We start from the raw sequence: 27,612 nt of genomic DNA, 5'->3' as shown, positions 1-27,612 counted from the left end.
ACACACACACACACACACACACACACACACACACACACACACACACACTCGATCTCATCAGGACCCCGCAAAAAGGCGAGTTGACTCCCTCAACTTCCACTTCGATACCGGAACCTTAAAGAACTGGCCAGGTGCAGGCAACCCGGACGCAAAGGAGACCGGGACTTCCGGTGTGTCACTTCCGCTTCCGGTTTCACCAGTATTTCCTTTGGTCGAGACCAAAGCGTTTCCAGTGAGGAGTTTGTGGCATCGGAAGAAGGTTCGACGAGATTCGAGATCCTGCCAGGATGATCGAGGTTGTTTGCAACGACCGTCTGGGGAAGAAAGTCCGCGTTAAGTGCAACACCGATGACACCATCGGGGACCTTAAGAAGTTAATCGCTGCCCAAACTGGCACCCGTTGGAACAAAATTGTCCTTAAAAAATGGTACACGATTTTCAAGGACCATGTGTCTCTGGGGGATTATGAAATCCATGATGGAATGAACCTGGAACTTTACTACCAGTAGAGAAGTCCTCCTCCTGTCCTCTCCTCATGCTCCAACCTCAGCTCTCCCATTGCTATGGATGTTTGTTTTGAAAAATTCTCATTAATAAAGACATAGATGCTGCAAAAAAAAAAAAAAAAAAAAAGAACTGTACAACTTGTGGGCGAGGGGATGGGAGGGAAAAACTGGGAGATATCCAGGGAAGGGGGAACATTGTCACAAAAGAAATGCACTCCTAACCTGACTTATGTCACTGTAACCCCTGTGTATATCACTTTTATAATAACAATAAAAATTGTAAATACAATTAAAAAATAAGTTTGAGTAAATTTGTGTAGAGAAAATGTAATGCATATTTGATTACCAGGAGAAAAAATGAACAATGTAAATGTTGTGAGGGTTAAATAAGTGGCTGTATTTTGTTTTGCTTGAGTGTTTGAAGGTCCACATCAAACTAAATATTTTTTTGGGGGGGTTCCGGTCGTGGGGCTTGAACTTTGGGCCTGGGGGCTGTCCCTCAGCTCTTCAGCTCAAGGCTAGCGCTCTACCACTTGAGCCACAGCATCACTTCCGGCTTTTTTTCTTTTTGCTTATGTGTTGCTGAGGAATTGAACCCAGGGTCTCATGCATGCAAGGCAAGCACTCTACAACTGAGCCACCTTCCCAGCCCCCTTATTTTTTTTAATTGTGAAAATACTGTTCAGAGGAGTTACAAGTACATGGGCAAGATAATGAGTCCATTTCTTATCAAGCATTGTAGCCTCCTCCTCTGTTTCCCCTTCCCATCCCTTCCCATCCTCCCCGCCCTAAAACAACAACAACAACAACAACAACAAAACCCAACCAGGTACTGGTGGCTCACACCAGTAATCCTAGCTACTAAAGAGTTTGAATTTTGGGGGCTGGGGGTTTAGCCCAGCGGAAGGGCGCCCGCCTGGCAAGCACAAGGCCCTGGGTACGGTTCTCAGCTCTGTGGGTTCGGTTCTCAGCCCTGGAAAAAAGAAAAAAAAGAAAAAAAAAGAGTTTGAATTTGGGAATCACATTGCAAAGCCATCCCAGGCAGGAAAGGTCATGAGACTCTTCTCTCCAATTAACCGCCAAAAACCGGAGGTGGTGCTGTAGCTCCAAGTGATAGAGCACTAGCTTTGAGTGAAAAAGCTCAGGGACATCACCCTGGCTGGCCCTGAGTTAACCCTTCCTGACCAACCCAAACCCAAAACAAAAACAAATATCCCCTAACTGGGGACTGTGACACACACCTCTAATCCTCTCACTGAGAATGCTGAGGCAGGGGGACTAAGAGGTTGAGATCAGTTAGGAAGACATTATCCCAAAATAGCAAGGATTGAGGGAACAGGTCAATGATAGAAAGCTTACCTGACTTACTCAAGGCTCTTTGTTCAATCCCCCAAAATATAAATAAATCAGGAAACACTGGTGATTATATAACTATTTTCTTACCAGACCTGGTTGCAAAGAGCAGAGGTGTCTGTCTGCCTGGCCCTCAGGTACCCTAGTTTGTAATATCATTTTTTTAAAAAAAATATTTTTTATTGTTAGGATACTGTACAGAGGAGTTACAGTTAAATGAACAAGGTAATGAGTCCATTTCCTATCCAGCATTGTTACTCTCCCTCCTTTGTTTTTCCCCTACCCCCTAACTCTTCCCTCCTCTCCCCCACAAAGTTGTAAAGTTTGTTTTCAACATAGTGCCTTGAGCCGGGCGCTGGTGGCTCACGCCTGTAATCCTAGCTACTCAGGAGGCTGAGATCCGGGGATCGCGGTTCAAAGCCAGCCCGGGCAGGAAAGACTGTGAGAATCCTATCTCCAATAAACCACTAGAAAACCAGAAGTGGCGCTGTAGCTCAAGTGGTAGAGCACTCGTCTTCAGCTGAAGAGCTGAGGGACAGCGCCCAGGCCCACAGTTCAACCCCTATGACTGACAAAAAAAAAAAAGAAGTGGGGGCCTACTGGAGGGTGATTTGGGTCATTGGGGGGGTGCTGTTTCACGGGGATGAATGTTGGCAGCTAGGCGCTGGTGGCTCACATCTGTAATCCTAGCTACTCAGAAGGCAGAGATCTGACCACCATGCTCAGATTTGGTGCAGTGGCTCAAGTGGTAGAGCGCTGGCCTTGAGCAGAAGAGCTGAGGGACAGCAGCCAGGCACAGAGTTCAAGCCCCACGACAGACAATAATAATAACACAACAAATAAGAGGATTCCTGTCAAAAATAATCAATTTAGGTTCACCGAACCGGGGTGGGAGAGAAGAAATCTCCGTGGAGAAGAAATCTTCAACCAGATCCTTTGCCAGGAGGTGTATGCTTAAATGCAGGGAGTGGGGCTATCCGACTAGTACCCACAAACTCGGAATTCTGGTACAAAATGATTCCTGAAGGTACAGAAGCAAAAGTTTTTGCAATGGTGCAATTTCCAGCTTTCATCGTGACTGTGGCAGAGTGCGAGTCTTGAGCAAAAAAAAAAAAAGGCCAGCGACAGCGCCCAGAGACGGAGCTCGAGCGCCAAGTCCTGAGTTCGAACCCTACGACCAGCACCAAAAAGAAAAAGGAAGCAAAAAGGCTTTGTGGAGCCCGACCCGTGAATCCCACTGATACCCATCAAAGGAGCAAGACTCCACATTAAAAGGGTCTCAAGTGAGGCTGGGCATTGGCCATGAACTCGCCCAGACAGACAGACAGACAGACAGACACACACACACACACTCACACACACACACACACACACACACACACACACACACACACACACACACACACACACACACACACACACACACACACACTCGATCTCATCAGGACCCCGCAAAAAGGCGAGTTGACTCCCTCAACTTCCACTTCGATACCGGAACCTTAAAGAACTGGCCAGGTGCAGGCAACCCGGACGCAAAGGAGACCGGGACTTCCGGTGTGTCACTTCCGCTTCCGGTTTCACCAGTATTTCCTTTGGTCGAGACCAAAGCGTTTCCAGTGAGGAGTTTGTGGCATCGGAAGAAGGTTCGACGAGATTCGAGATCCCGCCAGGATGATCGAGGTTGTTTGCAACGACCGTCTGGGGAAGAAAGTCCGCATTAAGTGCAACACCGATGACACCATCGGGGACCTTAAGAAGTTAATCGCTGCCCAAACTGGCACCCGTTGGAACAAAATTGTCCTTAAAAAATGGTACACGATTTTCAAGGACCATGTGTCTCTGGGGGATTATGAAATCCATGATGGAATGAACCTGGAACTTTACTACCAGTAGAGAAGTCCTCCTCCTGTCCTCTCCTCATGCTCCAACCTCAGCTCTCCCATTGCTATGGATGTTTGTTTTGAAAAATTCTCATTAATAAAGACATAGATGCTGCAAAAAAAAAAAAAAAAAAAGAACTGTACAACTTGTGGGCGAGGGGATGGGAGGGAAAAACTGGGAGATATCCAGGGAAGGGGGAACATTGTCACAAAAGAAATGCACTCCTAACCTGACTTATGTCACTGTAACCCCTGTGTATATCACTTTTATAATAACAATAAAAATTGTAAATACAATTAAAAAATAAGTTTGAGTAAATTTGTGTAGAGAAAATGTAATGCATATTTGATTACCAGGAGAAAAAATGAACAATGTAAATGTTGTGAGGGTTAAATAAGTGGCTGTATTTTGTTTTGCTTGAGTGTTTGAAGGTCCACATCAAACTAAATATTTTTTTGGGGGGGTTCCGGTCGTGGGGCTTGAACTTTGGGCCTGGGGGCTGTCCCTCAGCTCTTCAGCTCAAGGCTAGCGCTCTACCACTTGAGCCACAGCATCACTTCCGGCTTTTTTTCTTTTTGCTTATGTGTTGCTGAGGAATTGAACCCAGGGTCTCATGCATGCAAGGCAAGCACTCTACAACTGAGCCACCTTCCCAGCCCCCTTATTTTTTTTAATTGTGAAAATACTGTTCAGAGGAGTTACAAGTACATGGGCAAGATAATGAGTCCATTTCTTATCAAGCATTGTAGCCTCCTCCTCTGTTTCCCCTTCCCATCCCTTCCCATCCTCCCCGCCCTAAAACAACAACAACAACAACAACAACAAAACCCAACCAGGTACTGGTGGCTCACACCAGTAATCCTAGCTACTAAAGAGTTTGAATTTTGGGGGCTGGGGGTTTAGCCCAGCGGAAGGGCGCCCGCCTGGCAAGCACAAGGCCCTGGGTACGGTTCTCAGCTCTGTGGGTTCGGTTCTCAGCCCTGGAAAAAAGAAAAAAAAGAAAAAAAAAGAGTTTGAATTTGGGAATCACATTGCAAAGCCATCCCAGGCAGGAAAGGTCATGAGACTCTTCTCTCCAATTAACCGCCAAAAACCGGAGGTGGTGCTGTAGCTCCAAGTGATAGAGCACTAGCTTTGAGTGAAAAAGCTCAGGGACATCACCCTGGCTGGCCCTGAGTTAACCCTTCCTGACCAACCCAAACCCAAAACAAAAACAAATATCCCCTAACTGGGGACTGTGACACACACCTCTAATCCTCTCACTGAGAATGCTGAGGCAGGGGGACTGAGAGGTTGAGATCAGTTAGGAAGACATTATCCCAAAATAGCAAGGATTGAGGGAACAGGTCAATGATAGAAAGCTTACCTGACTTACTCAAGGCTCTTTGTTCAATCCCCCAAAATATAAATAAATCAGGAAACACTGGTGATTATATAACTATTTTCTTACCAGACCTGGTTGCAAAGAGCAGAGGTGTCTGTCTGCCTGGCCCTCAGGTACCCTAGTTTGTAATATCATTTTTTTAAAAAAAATATTTTTTATTGTTAGGATACTGTACAGAGGAGTTACAGTTAAATGAACAAGGTAATGAGTCCATTTCCTATCCAGCATTGTTACTCTCCCTCCTTTGTTTTTCCCCTACCCCCTAACTCTTCCCTCCTCTCCCCCACAAAGTTGTAAAGTTTGTTTTCAACATAGTGCCTTGAGCCGGGCGCTGGTGGCTCACGCCTGTAATCCTAGCTACTCAGGAGGCTGAGATCCGGGGATCGCGGTTCAAAGCCAGCCCGGGCAGGAAAGACTGTGAGAATCCTATCTCCAATAAACCACTAGAAAACCAGAAGTGGCGCTGTAGCTCAAGTGGTAGAGCACTCGTCTTCAGCTGAAGAGCTGAGGGACAGCGCCCAGGCCCACAGTTCAACCCCTATGACTGACAAAAAAAAAAAAGAAGTGGGGGCCTACTGGAGGGTGATTTGGGTCATTGGGGGGGTGCTGTTTCACGGGGATGAATGTTGGCAGCTAGGCGCTGGTGGCTCACATCTGTAATCCTAGCTACTCAGAAGGCAGAGATCTGACCACCATGCTCAGATTTGGTGCAGTGGCTCAAGTGGTAGAGCGCTGGCCTTGAGCAGAAGAGCTGAGGGACAGCAGCCAGGCACAGAGTTCAAGCCCCACGACAGACAATAATAATAACACAACAAATAAGAGGATTCCTGTCAAAAATAATCAATTTAGGTTCACCGAACCGGGGTGGGAGAGAAGAAATCTCCGTGGAGAAGAAATCTTCAACCAGATCCTTTGCCAGGAGGTGTATGCTTAAATGCAGGGAGTGGGGCTATCCGACTAGTACCCACAAACTCGGAATTCTGGTACAAAATGATTCCTGAAGGTACAGAAGCAAAAGTTTTTGCAATGGTGCAATTTCCAGCTTTCATCGTGACTGTGGCAGAGTGCGAGTCTTGAGCAAAAAAAAAAAAAGGCCAGCGACAGCGCCCAGAGACGGAGCTCGAGCGCCAAGTCCTGAGTTCGAACCCTACGACCAGCACCAAAAAGAAAAAGGAAGCAAAAAGGCTTTGTGGAGCCCGACCCGTGAATCCCACTGATACCCATCAAAGGAGCAAGACTCCACATTAAAAGGGTCTCAAGTGAGGCTGGGCATTGGCCATGAACTCGCCCAGACAGACAGACAGACAGACAGACACACACACACACACTCACACACAGACACACACACACACACACACACACACACACACACACACACACACACACACACACACACACACACACACACACACACACACACACACACTCGATCTCATCAGGACCCCGCAAAAAGGCGAGTTGACTCCCTCAACTTCCACTTCGATACCGGAACCTTAAAGAACTGGCCAGGTGCAGGCAACCCGGACGCAAAGGAGACCGGGACTTCCGGTGTGTCACTTCCGCTTCCGGTTTCACCAGTATTTCCTTTGGTCGAGACCAAAGCGTTTCCAGTGAGGAGTTTGTGGCATCGGAAGAAGGTTCGACGAGATTCGAGATCCCGCCAGGATGATCGAGGTTGTTTGCAACGACCGTCTGGGGAAGAAAGTCCGCATTAAGTGCAACACCGATGACACCATCGGGGACCTTAAGAAGTTAATCGCTGCCCAAACTGGCACCCGTTGGAACAAAATTGTCCTTAAAAAATGGTACACGATTTTCAAGGACCATGTGTCTCTGGGGGATTATGAAATCCATGATGGAATGAACCTGGAACTTTACTACCAGTAGAGAAGTCCTCCTCCTGTCCTCTCCTCATGCTCCAACCTCAGCTCTCCCATTGCTATGGATGTTTGTTTTGAAAAATTCTCATTAATAAAGACATAGATGCTGCAAAAAAAAAAAAAAAAAAAGAACTGTACAACTTGTGGGCGAGGGGATGGGAGGGAAAAACTGGGAGATATCCAGGGAAGGGGGAACATTGTCACAAAAGAAATGCACTCCTAACCTGACTTATGTCACTGTAACCCCTGTGTATATCACTTTTATAATAACAATAAAAATTGTAAATACAATTAAAAAATAAGTTTGAGTAAATTTGTGTAGAGAAAATGTAATGCATATTTGATTACCAGGAGAAAAAATGAACAATGTAAATGTTGTGAGGGTTAAATAAGTGGCTGTATTTTGTTTTGCTTGAGTGTTTGAAGGTCCACATCAAACTAAATATTTTTTTGGGGGGGTTCCGGTCGTGGGGCTTGAACTTTGGGCCTGGGGGCTGTCCCTCAGCTCTTCAGCTCAAGGCTAGCGCTCTACCACTTGAGCCACAGCATCACTTCCGGCTTTTTTTCTTTTTGCTTATGTGTTGCTGAGGAATTGAACCCAGGGTCTCATGCATGCAAGGCAAGCACTCTACCACTGAGCCACCTTCCCAGGCCCCTTATTTTTTTTAATTGTGAAAATACTGTTCAGAGGAGTTACAAGTACATGGGCAAGATAATGAGTCCATTTCTTATCAAGCATTGTAGCCTCCTCCTCTGTTTCCCCTTCCCATCCCTTCCCATCCTCCCCGCCCTAAAACAACAACAACAACAACAACAACAAAACCCAACCAGGTACTGGTGGCTCACACCAGTAATCCTAGCTACTAAAGAGTTTGAATTTTGGGGGCTGGGGGTTTAGCCCAGCGGAAGGGCGCCCGCCTGGCAAGCACAAGGCCCTGGGTACGGTTCTCAGCTCTGTGGGTTCGGTTCTCAGCCCTGGAAAAAAGAAAAAAAAGAAAAAAAAAGAGTTTGAATTTGGGAATCACATTGCAAAGCCATCCCAGGCAGGAAAGGTCATGAGACTCTTCTCTCCAATTAACCGCCAAAAACCGGAGGTGGTGCTGTAGCTCCAAGTGATAGAGCACTAGCTTTGAGTGCAAAAGCTCAGGGACATCACCCTGGCTGGCCCTGAGTTAACCCTTCCTGACCAACCCAAACCCAAAACAAAAACAAATATCCCCTAACTGGGGACTGTGACACACACCTCTAATCCTCTCACTGAGAATGCTGAGGCAGGGGGACTGAGAGGTTGAGATCAGTTAGGAAGACATTATCCCAAAATAGCAAGGATTGAGGGAACAGGTCAATGATAGAAAGCTTACCTGACTTACTCAAGGCTCTTTGTTCAATCCCCCAAAATATAAATAAATCAGGAAACACTGGTGATTATATAACTATTTTCTTACCAGACCTGGTTGCAAAGAGCAGAGGTGTCTGTCTGCCTGGCCCTCAGGTACCCTAGTTTGTAATATCATTTTTTTAAAAAAAATATTTTTTATTGTTAGGATACTGTACAGAGGAGTTACAGTTAAATGAACAAGGTAATGAGTCCATTTCCTATCCAGCATTGTTACTCTCCCTCCTTTGTTTTTCCCCTACCCCCTAACTCTTCCCTCCTCTCCCCCACAAAGTTGTAAAGTTTGTTTTCAACATAGTGCCTTGAGCCGGGCGCTGGTGGCTCACGCCTGTAATCCTAGCTACTCAGGAGGCTGAGATCCGGGGATCGCGGTTCAAAGCCAGCCCGGGCAGGAAAGACTGTGAGAATCCTATCTCCAATAAACCACTAGAAAACCAGAAGTGGCGCTGTAGCTCAAGTGGTAGAGCACTCGTCTTCAGCTGAAGAGCTGAGGGACAGCGCCCAGGCCCACAGTTCAACCCCTATGACTGACAAAAAAAAAAAAGAAGTGGGGGCCTACTGGAGGGTGATTTGGGTCATTGGGGGGGTGCTGTTTCACGGGGATGAATGTTGGCAGCTAGGCGCTGGTGGCTCACATCTGTAATCCTAGCTACTCAGAAGGCAGAGATCTGACCACCATGCTCAGATTTGGTGCAGTGGCTCAAGTGGTAGAGCGCTGGCCTTGAGCAGAAGAGCTGAGGGACAGCAGCCAGGCACAGAGTTCAAGCCCCACGACAGACAATAATAATAACACAACAAATAAGAGGATTCCTGTCAAAAATAATCAATTTAGGTTCACCGAACCGGGGTGGGAGAGAAGAAATCTCCGTGGAGAAGAAATCTTCAACCAGATCCTTTGCCAGGAGGTGTATGCTTAAATGCAGGGAGTGGGGCTATCCGACTAGTACCCACAAACTCGGAATTCTGGTACAAAATGATTCCTGAAGGTACAGAAGCAAAAGTTTTTGCAATGGTGCAATTTCCAGCTTTCATCGTGACTGTGGCAGAGTGCGAGTCTTGAGCAAAAAAAAAAAAAGGCCAGCGACAGCGCCCAGAGACGGAGCTCGAGCGCCAAGTCCTGAGTTCGAACCCTACGACCAGCACCAAAAAGAAAAAGGAAGCAAAAAGGCTTTGTGGAGCCCGACCCGTGAATCCCACTGATACCCATCAAAGGAGCAAGACTCCACATTAAAAGGGTCTCAAGTGAGGCTGGGCATTGGCCATGAACTCGCCCAGACAGACAGACAGACAGACAGACACACACACACACACTCACACACAGACACACACACACACACACACACACACACACACACACACACACACACACACACACACACACACACACACACACACACACACACACACACACTCGATCTCATCAGGACCCCGCAAAAAGGCGAGTTGACTCCCTCAACTTCCACTTCGATACCGGAACCTTAAAGAACTGGCCAGGTGCAGGCAACCCGGACGCAAAGGAGACCGGGACTTCCGGTGTGTCACTTCCGCTTCCGGTTTCACCAGTATTTCCTTTGGTCGAGACCAAAGCGTTTCCAGTGAGGAGTTTGTGGCATCGGAAGAAGGTTCGACGAGATTCGAGATCCCGCCAGGATGATCGAGGTTGTTTGCAACGACCGTCTGGGGAAGAAAGTCCGCATTAAGTGCAACACCGATGACACCATCGGGGACCTTAAGAAGTTAATCGCTGCCCAAACTGGCACCCGTTGGAACAAAATTGTCCTTAAAAAATGGTACACGATTTTCAAGGACCATGTGTCTCTGGGGGATTATGAAATCCATGATGGAATGAACCTGGAACTTTACTACCAGTAGAGAAGTCCTCCTCCTGTCCTCTCCTCATGCTCCAACCTCAGCTCTCCCATTGCTATGGATGTTTGTTTTGAAAAATTCTCATTAATAAAGACATAGATGCTGCAAAAAAAAAAAAAAAAAAAGAACTGTACAACTTGTGGGCGAGGGGATGGGAGGGAAAAACTGGGAGATATCCAGGGAAGGGGGAACATTGTCACAAAAGAAATGCACTCCTAACCTGACTTATGTCACTGTAACCCCTGTGTATATCACTTTTATAATAACAATAAAAATTGTAAATACAATTAAAAAATAAGTTTGAGTAAATTTGTGTAGAGAAAATGTAATGCATATTTGATTACCAGGAGAAAAAATGAACAATGTAAATGTTGTGAGGGTTAAATAAGTGGCTGTATTTTGTTTTGCTTGAGTGTTTGAAGGTCCACATCAAACTAAATATTTTTTTGGGGGGGTTCCGGTCGTGGGGCTTGAACTTTGGGCCTGGGGGCTGTCCCTCAGCTCTTCAGCTCAAGGCTAGCGCTCTACCACTTGAGCCACAGCATCACTTCCGGCTTTTTTTCTTTTTGCTTATGTGTTGCTGAGGAATTGAACCCAGGGTCTCATGCATGCAAGGCAAGCACTCTACCACTGAGCCACCTTCCCAGGCCCCTTATTTTTTTTAATTGTGAAAATACTGTTCAGAGGAGTTACAAGTACATGGGCAAGATAATGAGTCCATTTCTTATCAAGCATTGTAGCCTCCTCCTCTGTTTCCCCTTCCCATCCCTTCCCATCCTCCCCGCCCTAAAACAACAACAACAACAACAACAACAAAACCCAACCAGGTACTGGTGGCTCACACCAGTAATCCTAGCTACTAAAGAGTTTGAATTTTGGGGGCTGGGGGTTTAGCCCAGCGGAAGGGCGCCCGCCTGGCAAGCACAAGGCCCTGGGTACGGTTCTCAGCTCTGTGGGTTCGGTTCTCAGCCCTGGAAAAAAGAAAAAAAAGAAAAAAAAAGAGTTTGAATTTGGGAATCACATTGCAAAGCCATCCCAGGCAGGAAAGGTCATGAGACTCTTCTCTCCAATTAACCGCCAAAAACCGGAGGTGGTGCTGTAGCTCCAAGTGATAGAGCACTAGCTTTGAGTGCAAAAGCTCAGGGACATCACCCTGGCTGGCCCTGAGTTAACCCTTCCTGACCAACCCAAACCCAAAACAAAAACAAATATCCCCTAACTGGGGACTGTGACACACACCTCTAATCCTCTCACTGAGAATGCTGAGGCAGGGGGACTGAGAGGTTGAGATCAGTTAGGAAGACATTATCCCAAAATAGCAAGGATTGAGGGAACAGGTCAATGATAGAAAGCTTACCTGACTTACTCAAGGCTCTTTGTTCAATCCCCCAAAATATAAATAAATCAGGAAACACTGGTGATTATATAACTATTTTCTTACCAGACCTGGTTGCAAAGAGCAGAGGTGTCTGTCTGCCTGGCCCTCAGGTACCCTAGTTTGTAATATCATTTTTTTAAAAAAAATATTTTTTATTGTTAGGATACTGTACAGAGGAGTTACAGTTAAATGAACAAGGTAATGAGTCCATTTCCTATCCAGCATTGTTACTCTCCCTCCTTTGTTTTTCCCCTACCCCCTAACTCTTCCCTCCTCTCCCCCACAAAGTTGTAAAGTTTGTTTTCAACATAGTGCCTTGAGCCGGGCGCTGGTGGCTCACGCCTGTAATCCTAGCTACTCAGGAGGCTGAGATCCGGGGATCGCGGTTCAAAGCCAGCCCGGGCAGGAAAGACTGTGAGAATCCTATCTCCAATAAACCACTAGAAAACCAGAAGTGGCGCTGTAGCTCAAGTGGTAGAGCACTCGTCTTCAGCTGAAGAGCTGAGGGACAGCGCCCAGGCCCACAGTTCAACCCCTATGACTGACAAAAAAAAAAAAGAAGTGGGGGCCTACTGGAGGGTGATTTGGGTCATTGGGGGGGTGCTGTTTCACGGGGATGAATGTTGGCAGCTAGGCGCTGGTGGCTCACATCTGTAATCCTAGCTACTCAGAAGGCAGAGATCTGACCACCATGCTCAGATTTGGTGCAGTGGCTCAAGTGGTAGAGCGCTGGCCTTGAGCAGAAGAGCTGAGGGACAGCAGCCAGGCACAGAGTTCAAGCCCCACGACAGACAATAATAATAACACAACAAATAAGAGGATTCCTGTCAAAAATAATCAATTTAGGTTCACCGAACCGGGGTGGGAGAGAAGAAATCTCCGTGGAGAAGAAATCTTCAACCAGATCCTTTGCCAGGAGGTGTATGCTTAAATGCAGGGAGTGGGGCTATCCGACTAGTACCCACAAACTCGGAATTCTGGTACAAAATGATTCCTGAAGGTACAGAAGCAAAAGTTTTTGCAATGGTGCAATTTCCAGCTTTCATCGTGACTGTGGCAGAGTGCGAGTCTTGAGCAAAAAAAAAAAAAGGCCAGCGACAGCGCCCAGAGACGGAGCTCGAGCGCCAAGTCCTGAGTTCGAACCCTACGACCAGCACCAAAAAGAAAAAGGAAGCAAAAAGGCTTTGTGGAGCCCGACCCGTGAATCCCACTGATACCCATCAAAGGAGCAAGACTCCACATTAAAAGGGTCTCAAGTGAGGCTGGGCATTGGCCATGAACTCGCCCAGACAGACAGACAGACAGACAGACACACACACACACACTCACACACACACACACACACACACACACACACACACACACACACACACACACACACACACACACACACACACACACACACACACACACACACTCGATCTCATCAGGACCCCGCAAAAAGGCGAGTTGACTCCCTCAACTTCCACTTCGATACCGGAACCTTAAAGAACTGGCCAGGTGCAGGCAACCCGGACGCAAAGGAGACCGGGACTTCCGGTGTGTCACTTCCGCTTCCGGTTTCACCAGTATTTCCTTTGGTCGAGACCAAAGCGTTTCCAGTGAGGAGTTTGTGGCATCGGAAGAAGGTTCGACGAGATTCGAGATCCCGCCAGGATGATCGAGGTTGTTTGCAACGACCGTCTGGGGAAGAAAGTCCGCATTAAGTGCAACACCGATGACACCATCGGGGACCTTAAGAAGTTAATCGCTGCCCAAACTGGCACCCGTTGGAACAAAATTGTCCTTAAAAAATGGTACACGATTTTCAAGGACCATGTGTCTCTGGGGGATTATGAAATCCATGATGGAATGAACCTGGAACTTTACTACCAGTAGAGAAGTCCTCCTCCTGTCCTCTCCTCATGCTCCAACCTCAGCTCTCCCATTGCTATGGATGTTTGTTTTGAAAAATTCTCATTAATAAAGACATAGATGCTGCAAAAAAAAAAAAAAAAAAAAGAACTGTACAACTTGTGGGCGAGGGGATGGGAGGGAAAAACTGGGAGATATCCAGGGAAGGGGGAACATTGTCACAAAAGAAATGCACTCCTAACCTGACTTATGTCACTGTAACCCCTGTGTATATCACTTTTATAATAACAATAAAAATTGTAAATACAATTAAAAAATAAGTTTGAGTAAATTTGTGTAGAGAAAATGTAATGCATATTTGATTACCAGGAGAAAAAATGAACAATGTAAATGTTGTGAGGGTTAAATAAGTGGCTGTATTTTGTTTTGCTTGAGTGTTTGAAGGTCCACATCAAACTAAATATTTTTTTGGGGGGGTTCCGGTCGTGGGGCTTGAACTTTGGGCCTGGGGGCTGTCCCTCAGCTCTTCAGCTCAAGGCTAGCGCTCTACCACTTGAGCCACAGCATCACTTCCGGCTTTTTTTCTTTTTGCTTATGTGTTGCTGAGGAATTGAACCCAGGGTCTCATGCATGCAAGGCAAGCACTCTACCACTGAGCCACCTTCCCAGGCCCCTTATTTTTTTTAATTGTGAAAATACTGTTCAGAGGAGTTACAAGTACATGGGCAAGATAATGAGTCCATTTCTTATCAAGCATTGTAGCCTCCTCCTCTGTTTCCCCTTCCCATCCCTTCCCATCCTCCCCGCCCTAAAACAACAACAACAACAAAACCCAACCAGGTACTGGTGGCTCACACCAGTAATCCTAGCTACTAAAGAGTTTGAATTTTGGGGGCTGGGGGTTTAGCCCAGCGGAAGGGCGCCCGCCTGGCAAGCACAAGGCCCTGGGTACGGTTCTCAGCTCTGTGGGTTCGGTTCTCAGCCCTGGAAAAAAGAAAAAAAAGAAAAAAAAAGAGTTTGAATTTGGGAATCACATTGCAAAGCCATCCCAGGCAGGAAAGGTCATGAGACTCTTCTCTCCAATTAACCGCCAAAAACCGGAGGTGGTGCTGTAGCTCCAAGTGATAGAGCACTAGCTTTGAGTGAAAAAGCTCAGGGACATCACCCTGGCTGGCCCTGAGTTAACCCTTCCTGACCAACCCAAACCCAAAACAAAAACAAATATCCCCTAACTGGGGACTGTGACACACACCTCTAATCCTCTCACTGAGAATGCTGAGGCAGGGGGACTGAGAGGTTGAGATCAGTTAGGAAGACATTATCCCAAAATAGCAAGGATTGAGGGAACAGGTCAATGATAGAAAGCTTACCTGACTTACTCAAGGCTCTTTGTTCAATCCCCCAAAATATAAATAAATCAGGAAACACTGGTGATTATATAACTATTTTCTTACCAGACCTGGTTGCAAAGAGCAGAGGTGTCTGTCTGCCTGGCCCTCAGGTACCCTAGTTTGTAATATCATTTTTTTAAAAAAAATATTTTTTATTGTTAGGATACTGTACAGAGGAGTTACAGTTAAATGAACAAGGTAATGAGTCCATTTCCTATCCAGCATTGTTACTCTCCCTCCTTTGTTTTTCCCCTACCCCCTAACTCTTCCCTCCTCTCCCCCACAAAGTTGTAAAGTTTGTTTTCAACATAGTGCCTTGAGCCGGGCGCTGGTGGCTCACGCCTGTAATCCTAGCTACTCAGGAGGCTGAGATCCGGGGATCGCGGTTCAAAGCCAGCCCGGGCAGGAAAGACTGTGAGAATCCTATCTCCAATAAACCACTAGAAAACCAGAAGTGGCGCTGTAGCTCAAGTGGTAGAGCACTCGTCTTCAGCTGAAGAGTTGAGGGACAGCGCCCAGGCCCACAGTTCAACCCCTATGACTGACAAAAAAAAAAAAGAAGTGGGGGCCTACTGGAGGGTGATTTGGGTCATTGGGGGGGTGCTGTTTCACGGGGATGAATGTTGGCAGCTAGGCGCTGGTGGCTCACATCTGTAATCCTAGCTACTCAGAAGGCAGAGATCTGACCACCATGCTCAGATTTGGTGCAGTGGCTCAAGTGGTAGAGCGCTGGCCTTGAGCAGAAGAGCTGAGGGACAGCAGCCAGGCACAGAGTTCAAGCCCCACGACAGACAATAATAATAACACAACAAATAAGAGGATTCCTGTCAAAAATAATCAATTTAGGTTCACCGAACCGGGGTGGGAGAGAAGAAATCTCCGTGGAGAAGAAATCTTCAACCAGATCCTTTGCCAGGAGGTGTATGCTTAAATGCAGGGAGTGGGGCTATCCGACTAGTACCCACAAACTCGGAATTCTGGTACAAAATGATTCCTGAAGGTACAGAAGCAAAAGTTTTTGCAATGGTGCAATTTCCAGCTTTCATCGTGACTGTGGCAGAGTGCGAGTCTTGAGCAAAAAAAAAAAAAGGCCAGCGACAGCGCCCAGAGACGGAGCTCGAGCGCCAAGTCCTGAGTTCGAACCCTACGACCGGCACCAAAAAGAAAAAGAAAGCAAAAAGGCTTTGTGGAGCCCGACCCGTGAATCCCACTGATACCCATCAAAGGAGCAAGACTCCACATTAAAAGGGTCTCAAGTGAGGCTGGGCATTGGCCATGAACTCGCCCAGACAGACAGACAGACAGACAGACACACACACACACACACTCACACTCACACACACACACACACACACACACACACACACACACACACACACACACACACACACACACACACACACACACACACTCGATCTCATCAGGACCCCGCAAAAAGGCGAGTTGACTCCCTCAACTTCCACTTCGATACCGGAACCTTAAAGAACTGGCCAGGTGCAGGCAACCCGGACGCAAAGGAGACCGGGACTTCCGGTGTGTCACTTCCGCTTCCGGTTTCACCAGTATTTCCTTTGGTCGAGACCAAAGCGTTTCCAGTGAGGAGTTTGTGGCATCGGAAGAAGGTTCGACGAGATTCGAGATCCCGCCAGGATGATCGAGGTTGTTTGCAACGACCGTCTGGGGAAGAAAGTCCGCGTTAAGTGCAACACCGATGACACCATCGGGGACCTTAAGAAGTTAATCGCTGCCCAAACTGGCACCCGTTGGAACAAAATTGTCCTTAAAAAATGGTACACGATTTTCAAGGACCATGTGTCTCTGGGGGATTATGAAATCCATGATGGAATGAACCTGGAACTTTACTACCAGTAGAGAAGTCCTCCTCCTGTCCTCTCCTCATGCTCCAACCTCAGCTCTCCCATTGCTATGGATGTTTGTTTTGAAAAATTCTCATTAATAAAGACTTAGATGCTGCAAAAAAAAAAAATGAACTATACAACTTGTGGGCGAGGGGATGGGAGGGAAAAACTGGGAGATAGCCAGGGAAGGGGGGACATTGTCACAAAATTAATGCACTCCTAACCTGACTTATGTCACTGTAACCCCTGTGTATATCACTTTTATAATAACAATAAAAATTGTAAATAAAATTAAAAAATAAGGTTGAGTAAATTTGTGTAGAGAAAATGTAATGCATATTTGATTACCAGGAGAAAAAATGAACAATGTAAATGTTGTGAGGGTTAAATAAGTGGCTGTATTTTGTTTTGCTTGAGTGTTTGAAGGTCCACATCAAACTAAATATTTTTTTGGGGTGGGGGTCCGGTCGTGGGGCCTGAACTTTGGGCCTGGGGGCTGTCCCTCAGCTCTTCAGCTCAAGGCTAGCGCTCTACCACTTGAGCCACAGCATCACTTCCGGCTTTTTTTCTTTTTGCTTATGTGTTGCTGAGGAATTGAACCCAGGGTCTCATGCATGCAAGGCAAGCACTCTACCACTGAGCCACCTTCCCAGCCCCCTTATTTTTTTTAATTGTGAAAATACAGTTCAGAGGAGTTACAAGTACATGGGCAAGATAATGAGTCCATTTCTTATCAAGCATTGTAGCCTCCTCCTCTGTTTCCCCTTCCCATCCCTTCCCATGCTCCCGCCCTAAAACAACAACAACAACAACAACAAAACCCAACCAGGTACTGGTAGCTCACACCAGTAATCCTAGCTACTAAAGAGTTTGAATTTTGGGGGCTGGGGGTTTAGCCCAGCGGAAGGGCGCCCGCCTGGCAAGCACAAGGCCCTGGGTACGGTTCTCAGCTCTGTGGGTTCGGTTCTCAGCCCTGGAAAAAAGAAAAAAAAGAAAAAAAAAGAGTTTGAATTTGGGAATCACATTGCAAAGCCATCCCAGGCAGGAAAGGTCATGAGACTCTTCTCTCCAATTAACCGCCAAAAACCGGAGGTGGTGCTGTAGCTCCAAGTGATAGAGCACTAGCTTTGAGTGAAAAAGCTCAGGGACATCACCCTGGCTGGCCCTGAGTTAACCCTTCCTGACCAACCCAAACCCAAAACAAAAACAAATATCCCCTAACTGGGGACTGTGACACACACCTCTAATCCTCTCACTGAGAATGCTGAGGCAGGGGGACTGAGAGGTTGAGAACAGTTAGGAAGACATTATCCCAAAATAGCAAGGATTGAGGGAACAGGTCAATGATAGAAAGCTTACCTGACTTACTCAAGGCTCTTTGTTCAATCCCCCAAAATATAAATAAATCAGGAAACACTGGTGATTATATAACTATTTTCTTACCAGACCTGGTTGCAAAGAGCAGAGGTGTCTGTCTGCCTGGCCCTCAGGTACCCTAGTTTGTAATATCATTTTTTAAAAAAAATATTTTTTATTGTTAGGATACTGTACAGAGGAGTTACAGTTAAATGAACAAGGTAATGAGTCTATTTCCTATCCAGCATTGTTACTCTCCCTCCTTTGTTTTTCCCCTACCCCCTAACTCTTCCCTCCTCTCCCCCACAAAGTTGTAAAGTTTGTTTTCAACATAGTGCCTTGAGCCAGGCGCTGGTGGCTCACGCCTGTAATCCTAGCTACTCAGGAGGCTGAGATCCGGGGATCGCGGTTCAAAGCCAGCCCGGGCAGGAAAGACTGTGAGAATCCTATCTCCAATAAACCACTAGAAAACCAGAAGTGGCGCTGTAGCTCAAGTGGTAGAGCACTCGTCTTCAGCTGAAGAGCTGAGGGACAGCGCCCAGGCCCAGAGTTCAACCCCCATGACTGACAAAAAAAAAAAAAGAAGTGGGGGCCTACTGGAGGGTGATTTGGGTCATTCGGGGGGTGCATTTCACGGGGATGAACGTTGGCAGCTAGGCGCTGGTGGCTCACATCTGTAATCCTAGCTACTCAGAAGGCAGAGATCTGACCACCATGCTCAGATTTGGTGCAGTGGCTCAAGTGGTAGAGCGCTGGCCTTGAGCAGAAGAGCTGAGGGACAACAGCCAGGCACAGAGTTCAAGCCCCACGACAGACAATAATAATAACACAACAAATAAGAGGATTCCTGTCAAAAATAATCAATTTAGGTTCACCGAACCGGGGTGGGAGAGAAGAAATCTCCGTGGAGAAGAAATCTTCAACCAGATCCTTTGCCAGGAGGTGTATGCTTAAATGCAGGGAGTGGGGCTATCCGACTAGTACCCACAAACTCGGAATTCTGGTACAAAATGATTCCTGAAGGTACAGAAGCAAAAGTTTTTGCAATGGTGCAATTTCCAGCTTTCATCGTGACTGTGGCAGAGTGCGAGTCTTGAGCAAAAAAAAAAAAAGGCCAGCGACAGCGCCCAGAGACGGAGCTCGAGCGCCAAGTCCTGAGTTCGAACCCTACGACCAGCACCAAAAAGAAAAAGGAAGCAAAAAGGCTTTGTGGAGCCCGACCCGTGAATCCCACTGATACCCATCAAAGGAGCAAGACTCCACATTAAAAGGGTCTCAAGTGAGGCTGGGCATTGGCCATGAACTCGCCCAGACAGACAGACAGACAGACACACACACACACACACACTCACACACACACACACACACACACACACACACACACACACACACACACACACACACACACACACACACACACACACACACACACACACTCGATCTCATCAGGACCCCGCAAAAAGGCGAGTTGACTCCCTCAACTTCCACTTCGATACCGGAACCTTAAAGAACTGGCCAGGTGCAGGCAACCCGGACGCAAAGGAGACCGGGACTTCCGGTGTGTCACTTCCGCTTCCGGTTTCACCAGTATTTCCTGTGGTCGAGACCAAAGCGTTTCCAGTGAGGAGTTTGTGGCGTCGGAAGAAGGTTCGACGAGATTCGAGATCCCGCCAGGATGATCGAGGTTGTTTGCAACGACCGTCTGGGGAAGAAAGTCCGCGTTAAGTGCAACACCGATGACACCATCGGGGACCTTAAGAAGTTAATCGCTGCCCAAACTGGCACCCGTTGGAACAAAATTGTCCTTAAAAAATGGTACACGATTTTCAAGGACCATGTGTCTCTGGGGGATTATGAAATCCATGATGGAATGAACCTGGAACTTTACTACCAGTAGAGAAGTCCTCCTCCTGTCCTCTCCTCATGCTCCAACCTCAGCTCTCCCATTGCTATGGATGTTTGTTTTGAAAAATTCTCATTAATAAAGACATAGATGCTGCAAAAAAAAAAAAAAAAAAGAACTGTACAACTTGTGGGCGAGGGGATGGGAGGGAAAAACTGGGAGATATCCAGGGAAGGGGGAACATTGTCACAAAAGAAATGCACTCCTAACCTGACTTATGTCACTGTAACCCCTGTGTATATCACTTTTATAATAACAATAAAAATTGTAAATACAATTAAAAAATAAGTTTGAGTAAATTTGTGTAGAGAAAATGTAATGCATATTTGATTACCAGGAGAAAAAATGAACAATGTAAATGTTGTGAGGGTTAAATAAGTGGCTGTATTTTGTTTTGCTTGAGTGTTTGAAGGTCCACATCAAACTAAATATTTTTTTGGGGGGGTTCCGGTCGTGGGGCTTGAACTTTGGGCCTGGGGGCTGTCCCTCAGCTCTTCAGCTCAAGGCTAGCGCTCTACCACTTGAGCCACAGCATCACTTCCGGCTTTTTTTCTTTTTGCTTATGTGTTGCTGAGGAATTGAACCCAGGGTCTCATGCATGCAAGGCAAGCACTCTACAACTGAGCCACCTTCCCAGCCCCCTTATTTTTTTTAATTGTGAAAATACTGTTCAGAGGAGTTACAAGTACATGGGCAAGATAATGAGTCCATTTCTTATCAAGCATTGTAGCCTCCTCCTCTGTTTCCCCTTCCCATCCCTTCCCATCCTCCCCGCCCTAAAACAACAACAACAACAACAACAACAAAACCCAACCAGGTACTGGTGGCTCACACCAGTAATCCTAGCTACTAAAGAGTTTGAATTTTGGGGGCTGGGGGTTTAGCCCAGCGGAAGGGCGCCCGCCTGGCAAGCACAAGGCCCTGGGTACGGTTCTCAGCTCTGTGGGTTCGGTTCTCAGCCCTGGAAAAAAGAAAAAAAAGAAAAAAAAAGAGTTTGAATTTGGGAATCACATTGCAAAGCCATCCCAGGCAGGAAAGGTCATGAGACTCTTCTCTCCAATTAACCGCCAAAAACCGGAGGTGGTGCTGTAGCTCCAAGTGATAGAGCACTAGCTTTGAGTGAAAAAGCTCAGGGACATCACCCTGGCTGGCCCTGAGTTAACCCTTCCTGACCAACCCAAACCCAAAACAAAAACAAATATCCCCTAACTGGGGACTGTGACACACACCTCTAATCCTCTCACTGAGAATGCTGAGGCAGGGGGACTGAGAGGTTGAGATCAGTTAGGAAGACATTATCCCAAAATAGCAAGGATTGAGGGAACAGGTCAATGATAGAAAGCTTACCTGACTTACTCAAGGCTCTTTGTTCAATCCCCCAAAATATAAATAAATCAGGAAACACTGGTGATTATATAACTATTTTCTTACCAGACCTGGTTGCAAAGAGCAGAGGTGTCTGTCTGCCTGGCCCTCAGGTACCCTAGTTTGTAATATCATTTTTTTAAAAAAAATATTTTTTATTGTTAGGATACTGTACAGAGGAGTTACAGTTAAATGAACAAGGTAATGAGTCCATTTCCTATCCAGCATTGTTACTCTCCCTCCTTTGTTTTTCCCCTACCCCCTAACTCTTCCCTCCTCTCCCCCACAAAGTTGTAAAGTTTGTTTTCAACATAGTGCCTTGAGCCGGGCGCTGGTGGCTCACGCCTGTAATCCTAGCTACTCAGGAGGCTGAGATCCGGGGATCGCGGTTCAAAGCCAGCCCGGGCAGGAAAGACTGTGAGAATCCTATCTCCAATAAACCACTAGAAAACCAGAAGTGGCGCTGTAGCTCAAGTGGTAGAGCACTCGTCTTCAGCTGAAGAGTTGAGGGACAGCGCCCAGGCCCACAGTTCAACCCCTATGACTGACAAAAAAAAAAAAGAAGTGGGGGCCTACTGGAGGGTGATTTGGGTCATTGGGGGGGTGCTGTTTCACGGGGATGAATGTTGGCAGCTAGGCGCTGGTGGCTCACATCTGTAATCCTAGCTACTCAGAAGGCAGAGATCTGACCACCATGCTCAGATTTGGTGCAGTGGCTCAAGTGGTAGAGCGCTGGCCTTGAGCAGAAGAGCTGAGGGACAGCAGCCAGGCACAGAGTTCAAGCCCCACGACAGACAATAATAATAACACAACAAATAAGAGGATTCCTGTCAAAAATAATCAATTTAGGTTCACCGAACCGGGGTGGGAGAGAAGAAATCTCCGTGGAGAAGAAATCTTCAACCAGATCCTTTGCCAGGAGGTGTATGCTTAAATGCAGGGAGTGGGGCTATCCGACTAGTACCCACAAACTCGGAATTCTGGTACAAAATGATTCCTGAAGGTACAGAAGCAAAAGTTTTTGCAATGGTGCAATTTCCAGCTTTCATCGTGACTGTGGCAGAGTGCGAGTCTTGAGCAAAAAAAAAAAAAGGCCAGCGACAGCGCCCAGAGACGGAGCTCGAGCGCCAAGTCCTGAGTTCGAACCCTACGACCGGCACCAAAAAGAAAAAGAAAGCAAAAAGGCTTTGTGGAGCCCGACCCGTGAATCCCACTGATACCCATCAAAGGAGCAAGACTCCACATTAAAAGGGTCTCAAGTGAGGCTGGGCATTGGCCATGAACTCGCCCAGACAGACAGACAGACAGACAGACACACACACACACACACACACACACACACACACACACACACACACACACACACACACACACACACACACACACTCGATCTCATCAGGACCCCGCAAAGAGGCGAGTTGACTCCCTCAACTTCCACTTCGACCCCTGAACCTTAAAGAACTGGCCAGGTGCAGGCAACCCGGACGCAAAGGAGACCGGGACTTCCGGTGTGTCACTTCCGCTTCCGGTTTCACCAGTATTTCCTTTGGTCGAGACCAAAGCGTTTCCAGTGAGGAGTTTGTGGCGTCGGAAGAAGGTTCGACGAGATTCGAGATCCCGCCAGGATGATCGAGGTTGTTTGCAACGACCGTCTGGGGAAGAAAGTCCGCGTTAAGTGCAACACCGATGACACCATCGGGGACCTTAAGAAGTTAATCGCTGCCCAAACTGGCACCCGTTGGAACAAAATTGTCCTTAAAAAATGGTACACGATTTTCAAGGACCATGTGTCTCTGGGGGATTATGAAATCCATGATGGAATGAACCTGGAACTTTACTACCAGTAGAGAAGTCCTCCTCCTGTCCTCTCCTCATGCTCCAACCTCAGCTCTCCCATTGCTATGGATGTTTGTTTTGAAAAATTCTCATTAATAAAGACTTAGATGCTGCAAAAAAAAAAAATGAACTATACAACTTGTGGGCGAGGGGATGGGAGGGAAAAACTGGGAGATAGCCAGGGAAGGGGGGACATTGTCACAAAATTAATGCACTCCTAACCTGACTTATGTCACTGTAACCCCTGTGTATATCACTTTTATAATAACAATAAAAATTGTAAATAAAATTTAAAAATGAGGTTGAGTAAATTTGTGTAGAGAAAATGTAATGCATATTTGATTACCAGGAGAAAAAATGAACAATGTAAATGTTGTGAGGGTTAAATAAGTGGCTGTATTTTGTTTTGCTTGAGTGTTTGAAGGTCCACATCAAACTAAATATTTTTTTGGGGTGGGGGTCCGGTCGTGGGGCCTGAACTTTGGGCCTGGGGGCTGTCCCTCAGCTCTTCAGCTCAAGGCTAGCGCTCTACCACTTGAGCCACAGCATCACTTCCGGCTTTTTTTCTTTTTGCTTATGTGTTGCTGAGGAATTGAACCCAGGGTCTCATGCATGCAAGGCAAGCACTCTACCACTGAGCCACCTTCCCAGCCCCCTTATTTTTTTTAATTGTGAAAATACAGTTCAGAGGAGTTACAAGTACATGGGCAAGATAATGAGTCCATTTCTTATCAAGCATTGTAGCCTCCTCCTCTGTTTCCCCTTCCCATCCCTTCCCATGCTCCCGCCCTAAAACAACAACAACAACAACAAAACCCAACCAGGTACTGGTAGCTCACACCAGTAATCCTAGCTACTAAAGAGTTTGAATTTTGGGGGCTGGGGGTTTAGCCCAGCGGAAGGGCGCCCGCCTGGCAAGCACAAGGCCCTGGGTACGGTTCTCAGCTCTGTGGGTTCGGTTCTCAGCCCTGGAAAAAAGAAAAAAAAGAAAAAAAAAGAGTTTGAATTTGGGAATCACATTGCAAAGCCATCCCAGGCAGGAAAGGTCATGAGACTCTTCTCTCCAATTAACCGCCAAAAACCGGAGGTGGTGCTGTAGCTCCAAGTGATAGAGCACTAGCTTTGAGTGAAAAAGCTCAGGGACATCACCCTGGCTGGCCCTGAGTTAACCCTTCCTGACCAACCCAAACCCAAAACAAAAACAAATATCCCCTAACTGGGGACTGTGACACACACCTCTAATCCTCTCACTGAGAATGCTGAGGCAGGGGGACTGAGAGGTTGAGATCAGTTAGGAAGACATTATCCCAAAATAGCAAGGATTGAGGGAACAGGTCAATGATAGAAAGCTTACCTGACTTACTCAAGGCTCTTTGTTCAATCCCCCAAAATATAAATAAATCAGGAAACACTGGTGAATATATAACTATTTTCTTACCAGACCTGGTTGCAAAGAGCAGAGGTGTCTGTCTGCCTGGCCCTCAGGTACCCTAGTTTGTAATATCATTTTTTAAAAAAAATATTTTTTATTGTTAGGATACTGTACAGAGGAGTTACAGTTAAATGAACAAGGTAATGAGTCTATTTCCTATCCAGCATTGTTACTCTCCCTCCTTTGTTTTTCCCCTACCCCCTAACTCTTCCCTCCTCTCCCCCACAAAGTTGTAAAGTTTGTTTTCAACATAGTGCCTTGAGCCAGGCGCTGGTGGCTCACGCCTGTAATCCTAGCTACTCAGGAGGCTGAGATCCGGGGATCGCGGTTCAAAGCCAGCCCGGGCAGGAAAGACTGTGAGAATCCTATCTCCAATAAACCACTAGAAAACCAGAAGTGGCGCTGTAGCTCAAGTGGTAGAGCACTCGTCTTCAGCTGAAGAGCTGAGGGACAGCGCCCAGGCCCAGAGTTCAACCCCCATGACTGACAAAAAAAAAAAAAAGAAGTGGGGGCCTACTGGAGGGTGATTTGGGTCATTCGGGGGGTGCATTTCACGGGGATGAATGTTGGCAGCTAGGCGCTGGTGGCTCACATCTGTAATCCTAGCTACTCAGAAGGCAGAGATCTGACCACCATGCTCAGATTTGGTGCAGTGGCTCAAGTGGTAGAGCGCTGGCCTTGAGCAGAAGAGCTGAGGGACAACAGCCAGGCACAGAGTTCAAGCCCCACGACAGACAATAATAATAACACAACAAATAAGAGGATTCCTGTCAAAAATAATCAATTTAGGTTCACCGAACCGGGGTGGGAGAGAAGAAATCTCCGTGGAGAAGAAATCTTCAACCAGATCCTTTGCCAGGAGGTGTATGCTTAAATGCAGGGAGTGGGGCTATCCGACTAGTACCCACAAACTCGGAATTCTGGTACAAAATGATTCCTGAAGGTACAGAAGCAAAAGTTTTTGCAATGGTGCAATTTCCAGCTTTCATCGTGACTATGGCAGAGTGCGAGTCTTGAGCAAAAAAAAAAAAAGGCCAGCGACAGCGCCCAGAGACGGAGCTCGAGCGCCAAGTCCTGAGTTCGAACCCTACGACCAGCACCAAAAAGAAAAAGGAAGCAAAAAGGCTTTGTGGAGCCCGACCCGTGAATTCCACTGATACCCATCAAAGGAGCAAGACTCCACATTAAAAGGGTCTCAAGTGAGGCTGGGCATTGGCCATGAACTCGCCCAGACAGACAGACAGACAGACAGACACACACACACACACTCACACACACACACACACACACACACACACACACACACACACACACACACACACACACACACACACACACACTCGATCTCATCAGGACCCCGCAAAAAGGCGAGTTGACTCCCTCAACTTCCACTTCGATACCGGAACCTTAAAGAACTGGCCAGGTGCAGGCAACCCGGACGCAAAGGAGACCGGGACTTCCGGTGTGTCACTTCCGCTTCCGGTTTCACCAGTATTTCCTTTGGTCGAGACCAAAGCGTTTCCAGTGAGGAGTTTGTGGCATCGGAAGAAGGTTCGACGAGATTCGAGATCCTGCCAGGATGATCGAGGTTGTTTGCAACGACCGTCTGGGGAAGAAAGTCCGCGTTAAGTGCAACACCGATGACACCATCGGGGACCTTAAGAAGTTAATCGCTGCCCAAACTGGCACCCGTTGGAACAAAATTGTCCTTAAAAAATGGTACACGATTTTCAAGGACCATGTGTCTCTGGGGGATTATGAAATCCATGATGGAATGAACCTGGAACTTTACTACCAGTAGAGAAGTCCTCCTCCTGTCCTCTCCTCATGCTCCAACCTCAGCTCTCCCATTGCTATGGATGTTTGTTTTGAAAAATTCTCATTAATAAAGACATAGATGCTGCAAAAAAAAAAAAAAAAAAAAAGAACTGTACAACTTGTGGGCGAGGGGATGGGAGGGAAAAACTGGGAGATATCCAGGGAAGGGGGAACATTGTCACAAAAGAAATGCACTCCTAACCTGACTTATGTCACTGTAACCCCTGTGTATATCACTTTTATAATAACAATAAAAATTGTAAATACAATTAAAAAATAAGTTTGAGTAAATTTGTGTAGAGAAAATGTAATGCATATTTGATTACCAGGAGAAAAAATGAACAATGTAAATGTTGTGAGGGTTAAATAAGTGGCTGTATTTTGTTTTGCTTGAGTGTTTGAAGGTCCACATCAAACTAAATATTTTTTTGGGGGGGTTCCGGTCGTGGGGCTTGAACTTTGGGCCTGGGGGCTGTCCCTCAGCTCTTCAGCTCAAGGCTAGCGCTCTACCACTTGAGCCACAGCATCACTTCCGGCTTTTTTTCTTTTTGCTTATGTGTTGCTGAGGAATTGAACCCAGGGTCTCATGCATGCAAGGCAAGCACTCTACAACTGAGCCACCTTCCCAGCCCCCTTATTTTTTTTAATTGTGAAAATACTGTTCAGAGGAGTTACAAGTACATGGGCAAGATAATGAGTCCATTTCTTATCAAGCATTGTAGCCTCCTCCTCTGTTTCCCCTTCCCATCCCTTCCCATCCTCCCCGCCCTAAAACAACAACAACAACAACAACAACAAAACCCAACCAGGTACTGGTGGCTCACACCAGTAATCCTAGCTACTAAAGAGTTTGAATTTTGGGGGCTGGGGGTTTAGCCCAGCGGAAGGGCGCCCGCCTGGCAAGCACAAGGCCCTGGGTACGGTTCTCAGCTCTGTGGGTTCGGTTCTCAGCCCTGGAAAAAAGAAAAAAAAGAAAAAAAAAGAGTTTGAATTTGGGAATCACATTGCAAAGCCATCCCAGGCAGGAAAGGTCATGAGACTCTTCTCTCCAATTAACCGCCAAAAACCGGAGGTGGTGCTGTAGCTCCAAGTGATAGAGCACTAGCTTTGAGTGAAAAAGCTCAGGGACATCACCCTGGCTGGCCCTGAGT

The 27,612-nt window shown here is 46.7% G+C and overlaps 5 protein-coding genes across 5 annotated transcripts; all 5 read left to right on the top strand.

The window, feature by feature from the left end:
- Window positions 1-287: 287 nt before the first annotated feature.
- LOC138839537 (ubiquitin-like protein 5) lies at window positions 288-524 on the top strand. The gene has a single exon (XM_070039106.1). It carries the CDS (start codon window positions 288-290, stop codon window positions 507-509), a length of 222 nt encoding a protein of 73 aa, XP_069895207.1. The 3' UTR covers window positions 510-524.
- A 16,018-nt stretch (window positions 525-16,542) lies between these two features.
- On the top strand, window positions 16,543-16,779 carry LOC138839536 (ubiquitin-like protein 5). The gene has a single exon (XM_070039105.1). It carries the CDS (start codon window positions 16,543-16,545, stop codon window positions 16,762-16,764), a length of 222 nt encoding a protein of 73 aa, XP_069895206.1. The 3' UTR covers window positions 16,765-16,779.
- Window positions 16,780-19,782: 3,003 nt separating this feature from the next.
- Window positions 19,783-20,019, top strand: LOC138839535 (ubiquitin-like protein 5). The gene has a single exon (XM_070039104.1). It carries the CDS (start codon window positions 19,783-19,785, stop codon window positions 20,002-20,004), a length of 222 nt encoding a protein of 73 aa, XP_069895205.1. The 3' UTR covers window positions 20,005-20,019.
- Window positions 20,020-23,000: 2,981 nt separating this feature from the next.
- On the top strand, window positions 23,001-23,237 carry LOC138839534 (ubiquitin-like protein 5). Its single transcript, XM_070039103.1, has one exon. It carries the CDS (start codon window positions 23,001-23,003, stop codon window positions 23,220-23,222), a length of 222 nt encoding a protein of 73 aa, XP_069895204.1. The 3' UTR covers window positions 23,223-23,237.
- A 2,985-nt stretch (window positions 23,238-26,222) lies between these two features.
- Window positions 26,223-26,459, top strand: LOC138839533 (ubiquitin-like protein 5). Its single transcript, XM_070039102.1, has one exon. The coding sequence runs from the start codon at window positions 26,223-26,225 to the stop codon at window positions 26,442-26,444; it is 222 nt and encodes a 73-aa protein (XP_069895203.1). The 3' UTR covers window positions 26,445-26,459.
- Window positions 26,460-27,612: the final 1,153 nt, after the last annotated feature.

This window comes from Dipodomys merriami, unplaced genomic scaffold (genome assembly GCF_024711535.1).
Source record: "Dipodomys merriami isolate MVZ:Mamm:240054 unplaced genomic scaffold, mDipMer1.0.p SCAF_3, whole genome shotgun sequence".
NCBI classification, from domain to species: Eukaryota; Metazoa; Chordata; class Mammalia; order Rodentia; family Heteromyidae; genus Dipodomys; species Dipodomys merriami.
Note: the sequence above shows the minus strand (reverse complement) of the source record. Positions and strands in the feature narration are given on the sequence as shown.